Source organism: Zootoca vivipara, chromosome 12 (assembly GCF_963506605.1).
Source record: "Zootoca vivipara chromosome 12, rZooViv1.1, whole genome shotgun sequence".
Taxonomy (NCBI): Eukaryota; Metazoa; Chordata; class Lepidosauria; order Squamata; family Lacertidae; genus Zootoca; species Zootoca vivipara.
In genome coordinates, this window is record NC_083287.1 from 47,486,420 (window position 1) to 47,499,396 (window position 12,977).

At 41.4% G+C, this 12,977-nt stretch overlaps 1 protein-coding gene across 1 annotated transcript in view; it reads right to left on the bottom strand.

Moving 5' to 3' along the window:
- Positions 1-1,985: 1,985 nt before the first annotated feature.
- Positions 1,986-12,977, bottom strand: part of RBM33 (RNA binding motif protein 33) — a 94,259-nt gene continuing 83,267 nt past the window's right edge. The window contains exons 18-19 of the mRNA XM_035130072.2: positions 11,322-11,410; positions 1,986-10,439 (exon numbers count right to left, since the gene is read on the bottom strand). Coding sequence (XP_034985963.1) covers positions 10,391-10,439; positions 11,322-11,410 — 138 coding nt within the window. The 3' untranslated portion in view covers positions 1,986-10,390. The remainder of the gene's footprint in view (positions 10,440-11,321; positions 11,411-12,977) is intronic.

The following is a 12,977-nucleotide window of genomic DNA, read 5'->3' on the forward strand; positions in this document are numbered from 1 at the left end:
GGGAATGAGGATCACCCCACGGCTCTCAGCACCCATGAACTACAGCTCACAAGGCTCTTTGGGGGAAGCCATGCCTAGGGAAAGTTGTATTGTAGTGCTTTAAATGTCTGGTGGGGATGTGGCCATGGTAAACGTGGAGAGAGAAGTACAGTGGTGCCTCGCTGGACGAATTTAATTCGTTCCACGGGTCTTTTCTTATAACGAAAAATTCGTCTAGCGAATCCCATAGGAATGCATTGAATTTTTTTAAAAAAATTGCCCATAGGAACGCATTAATTAAATTTCAATGCATTCCTATGGGAAACCGCGTTTCGCTAGACGAATTTTTCATAAAATGAATTCATCTAGCGAGGCAACCTCCGCTCAAAAAAAACTTTCGTTAAGCAGGGCATTCGTTAAGCGAGGCACCACTGTATCTTAATTTGGTTCATCAATTAGCTTGTGGGTAGGGATTGAACAATTTAAGGTGTTTATATCATCATCACCATCATCATTAAATTCAGATCCCGCCCTTCCTCACAAAGGAGCCCAGAGTAGCAAACCAGAAGAAGAAGAAGAAGAAGAAGAAGAAGAAGAAGAAGAAGAAGAAGAAGAAGAAGAAGAAGAAGAAGAAGAATAGTAGTAGTAGTTTGGATTTTATATCCCGCTTTATCACTACCCTAAGGAGTCTCAAAGTGGCTAACATTCTCCTTTCCCGTCCTCCCCCACAACAAACACTCTGTGAGGTGAGTGGGGCTGAGAGTGTGTGACTAGCCCAAGGTCACCCAGCAGCTGCATGTGGAGGAGCGGAGACGTGAACCCGGTTCCCCAGATTAGAGTCTACCACTCTTAACCACTACACCACACTGGCTCTCACACTCACACTGGGGATAAAACAATCAAAGCATCTAAAAAACAATTGCAGGGAAAAAAAGCAGACTGGGAGAGCTATCTCCTTCAAATATGGTTCACACATATTGTAGGTGTGAGTTGCTTTTAAGTGTATGAGCCAGCCACAAGCTAAAAGGTTTAGGGACCTGTGAAATCTTGCAAACTTTCTTCTTACAGTACAACTGCCAAGTTCTGCTGCCACCTAGTGGAGACACTCTGGTAAAACCACCAATAATATTGCCAAACCAATTGCAGGGATGGGCAAAAAAGGTACTGTAGATTGGGATCTACCGCGGGGGATTGCAGTAGATCTGCAGGAGTTTCTGACTCCCAGATACCTACCACCGAAAGCCACCACATCCTAAATTAGGCTTCGGAAACAAGGAATGCGGGGGGGGGGTGTCCAGGAGTGGAGCTGTTTCCAGGGCTGAGCATATGCTCAGAGGCACCCTGTCCTTAATTCTTAGTATGATGCCCTCTCTTCAAAGCCACTTGTGATAGGGAAGAAATAGGCCAACTTGCAGCAGGGAGTAGGCGGGGTCAGTTAAAGCCCAGGAGGTTAAAGGGCTGTTTATTGGAGGCAACCAAGGAACAATATATATATATATATTCACTTGGTGGCAGCAGTGAAGCTAAAATGATGGAGGGCTTGATTTGGCTGGATGTCCATCTTGACTAATTTCTCTCTCACGACAGCAAAGTCATATTCACCTCATTTAGTCAAGTGTTTTTCTACCTCACAGGGTTATTGTGGGGTCAGGTCAGTACAGGATAAGCTGCCCTAAGCCCTTGAACTATGGCAAGCAGAGCTTGCTTCTAAGATACAGTAGAACCTCGGTTTATGTTACCCTCGGGTAACGTAAGCTTCGGGTTGCGAAAGCGGCAAACACAGAAGTATTTTTTCCAGGTTTCGCTGCTTGCACATGTGCAGAAGTGCTCTATCGTGCCGCGGGCATTCGCAGAAGAGGCACCTCCGGTTGCGGAAACCTCGGGATCCGACTGCAGCTCCAGAACGGATCCCGTCCATAACCGGAGGTACCACTGTACTGCGAAAAACTGCATTCACATTAGAAAATAGTTTTACTGTGTGTCAAATAAACCACTGTGCACAATAACAAGGTACAATGAAAGGACTTTTATTTGCACATTTCAATTACATTTGGATGTGTTTTAACCGCAGGACAGCTGAAATCCGGAATCCAATCTTTTCTATTTTTTTTACACTGATCATTTCTGAAAAGTCATGCATTTTTACATTCATATCAATTTACAACCTCCAGAGAAATCTTCCAAGGCATGAAGGAATTTTGAAGCAAAAATGCACACAAGATCACATGTAACAAAATGAGCTTCAAAATAACTTGGGTTGTTCATTCTGTAGAGAACATGAGGAGGCGAGAAGCAGCCCTCCACCCCATCCCTTGAAGTCACTATCATGTCAGAGCTGTCTCTTGCATTTATCCTAATAAACACAGTCCATATCAGAGAAATACAAGTCTGAACGGCATTGCTTCTTGTGTTCAAGCTGTATACAGTATTTCACGAAGTTACAGGATAGGATCACACCACAGCAACCATAATAAATGGCTCAAAAGGTTAACACTATTACTACGTGAGAAATGTTATAGAGCTACTCCTACCACTGAATTCAGAGAGAATTAGGAGAGCCTGCAAAAAGGAAGAAGGGGAGTAAAAGGTTAATAACTCTTCGTTCTCCCAGGCCTGCCAAAGATACCACTCTCCTGTACGGGTAAGGAAGGCATATAAGTGGAATGGTTAAATCATATATCCCCCCGTTTTCTGCAATGAACATTGTTCCTAAAAAGAAGGAAACCTGTAAAGAAAAAGATTAGTTGCACCTCGGAAGCAGCTAAAGCACCTGCAAACATGAAAATGATATTTTAATATCAGTAGTGGCCCCTGCCCTGTAGAACGCCCTCCCATCAGATGTCAGGGAAATAAACAACTATCTGACTTTTAGAAGACATCTGAAGGCAGCCCTGTTTAGGGAAGTTTTTAATGTTTGATGTTTTATCGTGTTTTTAATATTCTGTTGGGAGCCGCCCAGAGTTGCTGGGGAAACCCAGCCAGATGGGTGGGGTATAAATAATAAATATAATAATAATAATTATTATTATTATTCAAAGGGATGTGGAAACGCCTCTTTTCCATCTATTGCTACAAAGTGCCTTGTTAGTGAATTGGCCAAATGGATTCAAAAATAGTGGCTCAGCAATGGCTGGAGGGGCCTGAGAATCTTGTGCTTGGGGTTCCTGAAGCCAAGAGGACTCTTGGGGTTCAATGAAGTTCACTTCCATGGCAGAGGAAGGCCCAAAGATGGGGATCCTCCAGAGCGGAGAACCTGTGGGCCCTGCAGATGTTGTTGCACTACAGCTCCAATCAACCCTGACCAGAATCCATGTTTGTTGGGGCTGATGGGAGCTGGACTCCAAGAACTGGGGCCAATAGTTCCCCAGCAGTGCCCTAAGCAGAGAGCAGAACACCGCTGGCCCTTCTCCAATTTAAGCTTTTGATTTAGGTGGAGTTCTATTTGTTCCGTATGTTGCAAGCTGGGTGTGGAATGCCTCTCCTGTTCTCCTTGCAAAAGGCAATGTGCAAGGCTGCCATGTTGGAAACAGGAATACCAACCAACAGGCACAATACTTCAACATGAGGCGTAGGAGAACCTTTGTCTTGAGCTGAATGGTATGGCTATAGGATAGTCATAGCAACTGGCAGGGGTCTGTGTGTGTGTGTGTCAGGAGAATTACACTGACACCTTCCCGAATCACTCCACACCCTGTGCTCTCACACAAGCAGGTGTTCCAAGAACTTAAATAAGTTTCTTGGATCTGCAATGGTCCAGGAGGAGGAAAACTAATTGTGTTCAACTTATTGGCCACCTAACGAGGAAGAAGAGCCGTGGAACTAGACGACAGCAAAGAGGGATGTAGTTATCTTCTTAAGTAGCTATATGGGAACGTAGTAAATCAGCGTTGGACAGTGGAATGTCATGGCCCAAAAGGATGACACCCTCCTTTTAAAATTTTTCTGTAGTTTAACATATTTTTTATTAAAGAGTTCTTGGTTTACAAAAGTATGTGCAATGTCTCTTTTTTCAAGTTACATTTTCTACATTTGAGATGACACCCCCTTATGAGATTTAGCTAACTGGATGGCCTTGGGCACATGTCTAATATTTCCAAATGTTATATTTAAGGTGCTACAAGCCTCTTTGTTACTTTCTACAGCAGATTAACACTACTACCTCTGTGGAAATAGCCTCACAAAGGCCGCTTTATTGCTTGGGGTATTATTATTGAGGGTCAATGAGTTAAGAACTATAAAGCATTTTGTGAATTGGAATTGAAAAGTGCTACAGTATAAAAAGTCAACCCAGGCATGGACCAAAATCTAAACTATTATAATGTTTTTTAAAAAGCTTAAGACAGCATAAGATACATTAGCCCAAAGGTTTGCTGTGAATGAAAAGTGTTTAATGCATCAGTTGTATCTGTAAAAAGAAATATATTTATTTCCAGGTCAAGCTCGGGGGTGGGGGGCAGGAATCAACTCCCCAGTGCCCTATCCCTGTGAAGAAAGTAATCTGGTTATTTAAAACAAAAGTTGTATTTATTTGTAGTTACGCAGAAATCAGAGAAAGAAAAATTGCTACGCCAGAGTTAAGAGGCACAAATAATCAGATAAATCTGATACAATTTAAGAGTTAACAGATAAATATGATACAATTTGAGAGTTAACAGTGATCCTCACCGAATGAACAGATAACATTCCTACTTTAACTCATTATTAAAAAAAACCCTGCTAGATGCTCCATTTAATTGGGTTTTATGGATTTAGCTTCCCAGTTTGTCAGTATGTGCTAATAACCTCTAACAATGACCTTCTGAAAAACCAGCAAGTGTTCACAGGTTGCCTTCTTTTTATCGGATCTACATCCAACCCACTGAGGAAGAGAGGCAATTCATTATTATTGTTATTTCTTTAAAAAGTTGACCTTCTACACAAAACTTTCGTGTAACATGAAAAGTGACACTTCTCCCAAAGGTGAGCATGGAATAAACCCGCTGAATATCCCCCACCCCAAGGAAAATTCTCCCCAAACAGAAGTATAAATACCAGAAGCTGGTATACATGAGATTCAATGTGAATCAGTGGTATGTAAATAAGCCCTCCAGGCTTATACAGGTAGCTAAACGAGCTCGTTTTTTTTTAAAAAAAGATTAAATAGGTTATTAAAAAAACCTTACGTAAAATCCTTAGGATTTAATACTACTGCAATAATCCTCTTACAGTATTGGGATTATAAATCCATCCTGATATATAAAGAGCGACGCTAACGTGACATTCCACAGGTAAGCCCTCAACAAGTCAGGAGTCTAGAGGTACCCTATGGCTTAAAAACCTAATTGTAACCCTCGGTTGTCTCTTAAAGCAATCTTCATTTTGTCCAAAATTGCTGCTGCAAAATAAAGCTAAGAAGACAGTAAGACAGGTTATATAAGCAAGTGATCAAAGAAAGACACAAGAAAGGGTTGCCCATCAGTGAGGTACGAGAGGCCAGTAACTTAAAAGACTTTGCGTAAGAGCTCATGTAATGGAAGGCCAATGGAACAGGGCAATACGGGCGTCTCCCCACTTATGCTCATCGGACTCACGTGCGACTGGGTATATGCGCAACACTGGGAAATAAGAAACTAAACTGATTTAAACTGGAAAAAAGGCGCAGAAGCTGCCCCCAAAGACAGTGGAAACTGCAAAAATGGCGCACAAAGAGTGGGGAAAACAGCTAGCTATTCCAGGAGCCTTTGCGCTGACCTTTGAGGCCTGTGGGGAGTTGGAATTTGAGAAAGGACGGAGCGACTGTGGTAGGGTTTGCAGGTCTTTGGCAGAGTTTTCGCTATGTGCTGCTGGTTTTCTAAAGGGGTTTCCAGAGGTTTAGAGGATGTTTACAGGCTTTATAGGTGGTGTTCCCCCCCCCCCAACCATACACGATTTCACATATACACACAGTACCTGGGGACGTAACCCCTGCATTAAGTGGGGAGACGCCTGTATAACATCCATGGGACTATGAACCTACCCAGGAAAGACGAGGGTTAAGGAAGCACATCTCATTCCCTTTCCACATGCTAGCGAAAAGATTCTTGGGAAGTGCTGGCAAGTTACAAGGTTCTCCAGATGAAGAATATAATGGTGGAATTTGGAAAGGAAGCGTAGCAAAAAAATAATGACGCTAAAGTATTTAGTACTGAGCTAGTATCTAAAGTGTACCCCATGGGTCTACTGACTGCCATCTGATGCCAGCTAAAAATGTCAGGCTAGATCTTTGGGAAACTGGCTGTCAATGCTGTTTAAGTTGCAGCTAAAAGCCACAAGTAAAATGTGGTGAAACTAGAAAGAGCAAGTTTTCAGTATCAATTCTTACCGGGAAAATTATCACCACAAGGTGACATTAATTCTTCATTTCTTTAGCGTTGGCCGCTTTGGGTACATGTTCCCATGGTAATGACACATAGTACCATGAAAGATCAGCTGCAAACAATGTGCTCCCTCCTGATTTCCCCATGTGGGGCTCATGATAGGAACAACCAACCAACAAAGAATGAAGGGGAAATGTCATCTCATGCCAACATTTCTCCATATAAATGATCATATAAACTCACCCTAATTCTCTTCATTAGTGATTGAGACTTGCCATATCTTTTGTGGTATTATACCACCAAGGGCAAGGATTGGGACCCTGGGGCCTGCCAGATGTTGTTTGACTCCAACTCCCATTGGCCTCAGCCAGCATGGCTAATGGTGAGGGATGATGGGAGTTGTAGTCCAGCAACATATGGAGAAACAAAGATTCCTCATCTCTGACCAAGGGAATGGAAGTCAGAGGCAAGTTATTCCTCCTCCTTCTTTTTGGTCCGTGGGACATTAGAACTATTCAAAAAATCTATTGTGATGTGGGTTGTAGATCGCAGAAACATATATTTTATATATTGTTCCCTAGCTAATGAAACTTTGTTTAGCCTCTATAGTTCAAGGTCCTAGCACTAGGGGGGGGGGGGGCGCTATTTATAAACTCACTTAAGTTGAGCACCTCTCCTTTATGCTCAACATTATAACAAAAACTCTTTTGATAGTTTGAAGGCGTGTTAAACCACAATACTGATACAGGGAGGATTGGTGCGAGTTCCCATGACTCGTCTGCATCATGAGAATGAAGTAAACAACCTCCATTTCACAGTCTTGATAGAAACACTATTATCCAGCAGGTAAATATATTTCATAAATTAAGGTTACCAAACCTAAAAAGCTCCCTTGCCCAAATTAAAAACACACAAACCCCTATAAAAATGACAGATACTCTATTTCCCATTTAGCTTATTTGCCGTATTGTTCATTGCTATAAAACCATAATTTCTATTCCTGTATTACATGTAAGTTGGCTGCACCTTTTTGCTAAAAAGGACATGAGTTGAAGTATACAAGGAAATGTTGCAAACTTAAGTGAAAAGAAAAAAAACGAGGGGGAAAAAATATTCCACTGATCGTATTCACTGGCTAAATATCCATTCCAGGTTTCTGAAAGTTTATGGACAAATAATACACAGGTCAGGATATATGTATTGACTTACTAGCATCTTTATAAAAAAAAGTTGAAGAGTTACACCAAAAAAAGAACATTTATGGAACTTCTTCCACTCAACTTCAATAAGACAACAACACTCCCGGCCCACCAAATAAGCTTTGATGTGGCTGAATTTGCAAGCGCAGGAAGAGCTTCATTTACAATTTGTTTAAAAGTCCCTTATTTACATAATACATTAAATGCAATTGTTGCATTTCACATCTTATTTCAAATGCATGATACAGAAAGAACAAGATAATGGTTGCAACAGATCTTCTACAAAAAAAAACTGGGGAAACTTTGTACAAAGGGCAGGGCCTCCTGTTCTTAACTGTGATTTTGCTTTTGTGGATAGCACGTCAAAAAACAGAAAAGGAAAGGGGGAAAAAAGAAAAGAAAAGCCACACTGTGATCCTGCCAATACATCTGGTTCCAAGTGAGCATTAACCAATCTAGATATATTATTATACAGTACTATCTTAATGATAATTCAACCCAGAGGCTGGGTGCCTGCCACCCAGATCACAGGTTTTCCGCTGCTAGGGGAAAGAATTGCACGCGTCTCCCTCTTTCTAAAACCAAACAGGAACATTCCTGTGTTGAAATGCTGTGTGCGCGTACGTACACACACACACACACACACACACACACACACACACAGCATACACAGCCTGTAACAGATGAGGTCAGACAAATGTGTCTACACTTTACTCAGACAAAAGCACAAACCACATTAAATGCCATACCACAGTCTATTTCCCATGGACAGAGAGGTCTGAAACCTGTAAACAGTCGAAGAACAACAAAACCTCAGAATTCCCTTAAGCGCAAGTCCCACTGACACCAGCAGATCTGAACTGTAAGCTTGCTCCTTAGGCACCATGAAATCCGCACATATACAAAGCCAAACCAACGAAGTCTTGCTCACTACAGAGCTCGGCTCATTAAAGTTGCCCACATTCCATGCAGTTCAACCATCACCTTGACTATTATTCGTTACTGAGAAGCTGTAGCTGCACAGTGCAATGAAGATCCAAGCTTTGTGAATAGTTTTTAAATCATCCCTAAAAGGCAGGCTTAGCATCTGCACAAGGACCAGCGCTGACTTGGGAGGTAAGTACAGACCGTTCAGTTATGAACAATGCTTGATACTTGTAAACCTTTGAAGGGCTCTTGAGCAGAGGGGAACTAAGCCATCCATCATGAACTAAGACTAAGAAGCAAAAATGAAAAGCATAAGACAGGAAAGGACAACAAAACTCACCCCCACAGCATGGCTCTATGGAGCAGGAGGGTGCTTACTAGCTAGTCATTAAAAACACAATTAAAATGATCAAACTTTTACTACTACAGCACCCTAATTAAGCTACTCCTGCAATATTTCCAGAGGGGAAAGAAAGCAATTTTGCCTTTAAACGACATGACAATATTTATAGCTTAATTGCTTCATCTTAATTCGGAATTCAGTTTTTATAACCCTACCTGTATATATAGAGTTTGGTTTTTTTAAAAACAAACCATTCATAATTTCACATAAAATGCAAGCCTTAAATAATATTTTTAAATGGTAATTCTTTCTCCTGCTCTAACGTTTTTATTCTAGCCAACACGCACGCACGCACGCACGCACACACACACACAAAATGCTTGTAGTTGCTTTCTAATTACAGATTATTATCTGTAATTTTGCCATTCCGGCAGTTGCCTAATATATTAGCACTGAAAAATATTTCTAAAATTAAGGAAGCTCTCTCTCTCTCCCCAAACGATATCTGGGTACAAAGGAGCTTTCGGTAACAAAAAGATCCCTTCCTTTGGAAGAAACAAGCAGGATACAATGCAAAGCTTTACTTCCTACATAAAACACAGTTTCCTTGAAGTCTGCACATAATTTTTAGACCATCCTGGCATCCCATGGAATAAAAAGTCTTTGTAAGTTCAGCTTGTACAATTTGACAGCCTCTGCCATTATGCAGTCTTTGCTGAAAATTATTATACCAAGAAAATCTCAAGGAAAGATGCTAATCAAAATAATGGTACTATTCGTAACAACCTGCCAGGAATTAATCTTGTTTCATTGAATACTACTACTAGTGTTACTGTATATTGAATGTAAACATGTACAGGTTCCCACCCCCACCCTGACATCCTGCAATCGCCTTTGAAGGCAATCTAAGATATAATAAAAGAATGCTAATAGCCCTGCCTTTCAGATACTCTGGGAAGGAGAGACTTGTTAAGCCAGGAGAAGAAAAGAGGAAGGTTATTCCTACAAGGTGATGTTGGGAAAGGGAAAAGGTTGAGAGCATGCACAGTACTTCATATTGTTGGCTTCACCTCACTGGGAATAAGAACTTTCAAGAATGAACTCTTGGAAAAATACCAACAAATTACACAGCCCCTGTTTTATTCTATCTACTTAGCTAAAAAAAAATTCAGATAGGTATGGACACCATCTCATTCCAACACCCCACATTGGAAGATAAGAGCAACCATTATCAAATATTCTTTGCTATGAAGAAGCATAAATTTTTTCAAAGTTAGTGTTCTTTCAATCTGAGTCACTGTGATCACATAGTACATTTCTTGAAAAAAACACCCGTGTACACACATTTGTGCACAAGGACACGAGACCTATAGCTCCATGTGTCGACACGGTAAAAGAAAGCCAATACAAAACTCTCCATTTCTGGATCCTTGTTAACTCTAGCTTCCACTGCAGTAAAGCTGCTGCTGTCTGTAGTGTCATAGAGTAGTCTGAAGTTTCAGGGGGGCACTGCAAAGCTGGCATGGGAGATCACGAGGAGATCCTGCCTTGCGACTTCCTTCAAAGGAAGCTACACGTAGAAGAACAGACCTGTTGCGTTCAGCAGGTCACTCCACTATCAGTGCCACGTTGATGTGCGACAAATCTATCATATGCCTAAGAAGAAGGTCAACAGACAATGGTCAAGGAACACGTTTTCTACAAAGAGCACAATAGCTTATACCATTAAGTGAAACTAAGGAACCTTACTTTCTGCACATTTTTATCACAAGTCCAAGACATGTTTCAAACATAACCATGTCAGTCTAATAATGCATGGTTTACTGAATGACATGCAAGCCAGGTCCTCCCTCCTTGCCCCCCATTTAGGCGCCTGACTTCAGGGCTTGTTAATCAAGTTTCCTGTGACATCCAAATAGGGAAAGTGTGGTTTAAGTGCTGCTTGCACTATAGGTTTCCAGGCCAGACATCATGGGAAACTGGTTTAGCTGTGTGGAAGGCCCACAAAGAGGAGAAGAAACAGGGGATTAAATATTTGTGTATGATCATAAATGTAACATTAGAACAGCCCTACTGGATCAGACTAAAGACTTACCTAATTCAGTATCTTGCGTCTCTCAATGGCCTGTTGGAAGTCCCAAAGGAGGACATGGCTTAAGAGAAACAATTCTCATCTCTTTAAGAAGACAAAAGGCTCTTGTATAGTGACAGGTAGGTAGCCGTGTTGGTCTGACGTAGTCGAAACAAAATAAAAAAATTCCTTCCAGCAGCACCTTAAAGACCAACTAAGTTTTTATTTTGGTATGAGCTTTCGTGTGCATGCACACTTCTTCAGATACCTTATCTTCAGATACTTATTCTTCAGATACTTATCTGAAGAAGTGTGCATGCACACGAAAGCTCATACCAAAATAAAAACTTAGTTGGTCTTTAAGGTGCTGCTGGAAGGAATTTTTTTATATCTTGTATAGTGGTTTGAGTAGAATGCGTCTAGGATATTTTAGATATGACAAAATTAGAATTAGAATTAATATTTACCTGTGAAACTTCTGTTGAAATTTCAAAGCATCAGAGGGCTCTTTAAATTTTGCTATGGCCTTCCGCTGTTGAGGAAGCATCTGTAAACTCTATGGAAGACAAGAAGAGAACCACCTTATATTGCTTGCCTTTTAAAAGAACATCAGAGCTTTGAGTTATTTCTCTTCTCTACAAGGTGGAATCAGGCTGCTGCAGAGAATCAGAACATCATGGCTGGAATCTCACCACCATTGCCTCCAGCCTCTGCAACTTGTAAGCCAACAAGCTCACCAGCCATGCACTCTCGGGCTTGCTGGTTGATTGAGAAATCCCATCCCTTATTCCTCTGGCCTGCCCCCAGCAGTACTAACATGCAGCAAAAATAGGCAATTTATTGAGGCCTTTTGGCCTGAATGATCATATAAAGCAGGGGTAGATATGTCAAAGGCACTGGTAGTCTCTAAAAATCTGATGCTGGAACTTAAGACCAGAGTCCCAACAAGAGCATGTTTGCACATACCCAGATTTCTTGCACATACATACGCAACAGCTTCTCATGCTAAGTTTAAAGGGTGTTCCTGAAGTTGTCCTGAATTTTGGTGACCTGTTGTGTTGCACAGGGCACTTGCAAAGAGGCAACTTTGGAAACCTTTGGATGCGGGTCTAAGGAATTGTACATTTTATGAGCTTTGCCCAGACTTGGATTCTAATCATTTGAAATACTTATGCAGTCTCTATATAAAGCCACCCTCAATCAAGCTTCTGGGATGGGGAGGGGACAGCTGTTTCAGAGAGAATCAGGGTAGATTCACACTATCCTACCCCAAACTTGCAGAACCAGTTTAAATATATTATATAAAAACAATAAAATCAATGAATATAAAACAAACAAGGCCCAACAGTAACATTTTATCTTCTGTTCTTGAAATGAATAAACATACAGTTCTCCCCAAAGATGGACAGTTGGTGGCTTCCTTCAATGAACCTAAACTCTGTGGGTTTATTTAGGTGTTATGAGAATAGCCCTGATTCTGTGGTACCAAATCAAAAAGTGGCTGGAAATTTTTGTGGTGTGACAGATACAGTAATCCAAGTGCATCCCAAATCTGTGAATGGCTGTATTTAGAGTAGGCTGGATCTAAATACAGGTACTAACCCCTCTCCTTTACAATAGAGTAAACAGGCTTAAGAAACCTCACATTTTCCCAAACTGGAGAAACACAGATACACCATAGCGGAGGTTCAATTTTGGTTGAACCCCTACACCAGAGGTTTCCAAACTGTGTGTTGCGACACTTTAATGCAGGCATCCCCAAACTGCGGCCCTCCAGATGTTTTGGCCTACAACTCCCATGATCCCTAGCTAACAGGACCAGTGGCCGGGGAAGATGGGATTTGTAGTCCAAAACATCTGGAGGGCCGAAGTTTGGGGATGCCTGCTTTAATGTGTCACCTGCAGTGTGTAGGTGTGTCGTGCAAACGCTCCCCGTGCTCCTCCCAGGACTGGAAAGGGGTTAGTTTAACCTCCAGTTTTGCTAGTAAAACTGAATTACCGTGTCGCGAAATGATGCAGGTCTAAAAAATGTGTCACCAACATGAAAAGTTTGGAAAGCTCCGCCCTACACCACAGAATAATTAGCCTTATAATTAATCCTCCGCTACTCAAATCATTCTAGA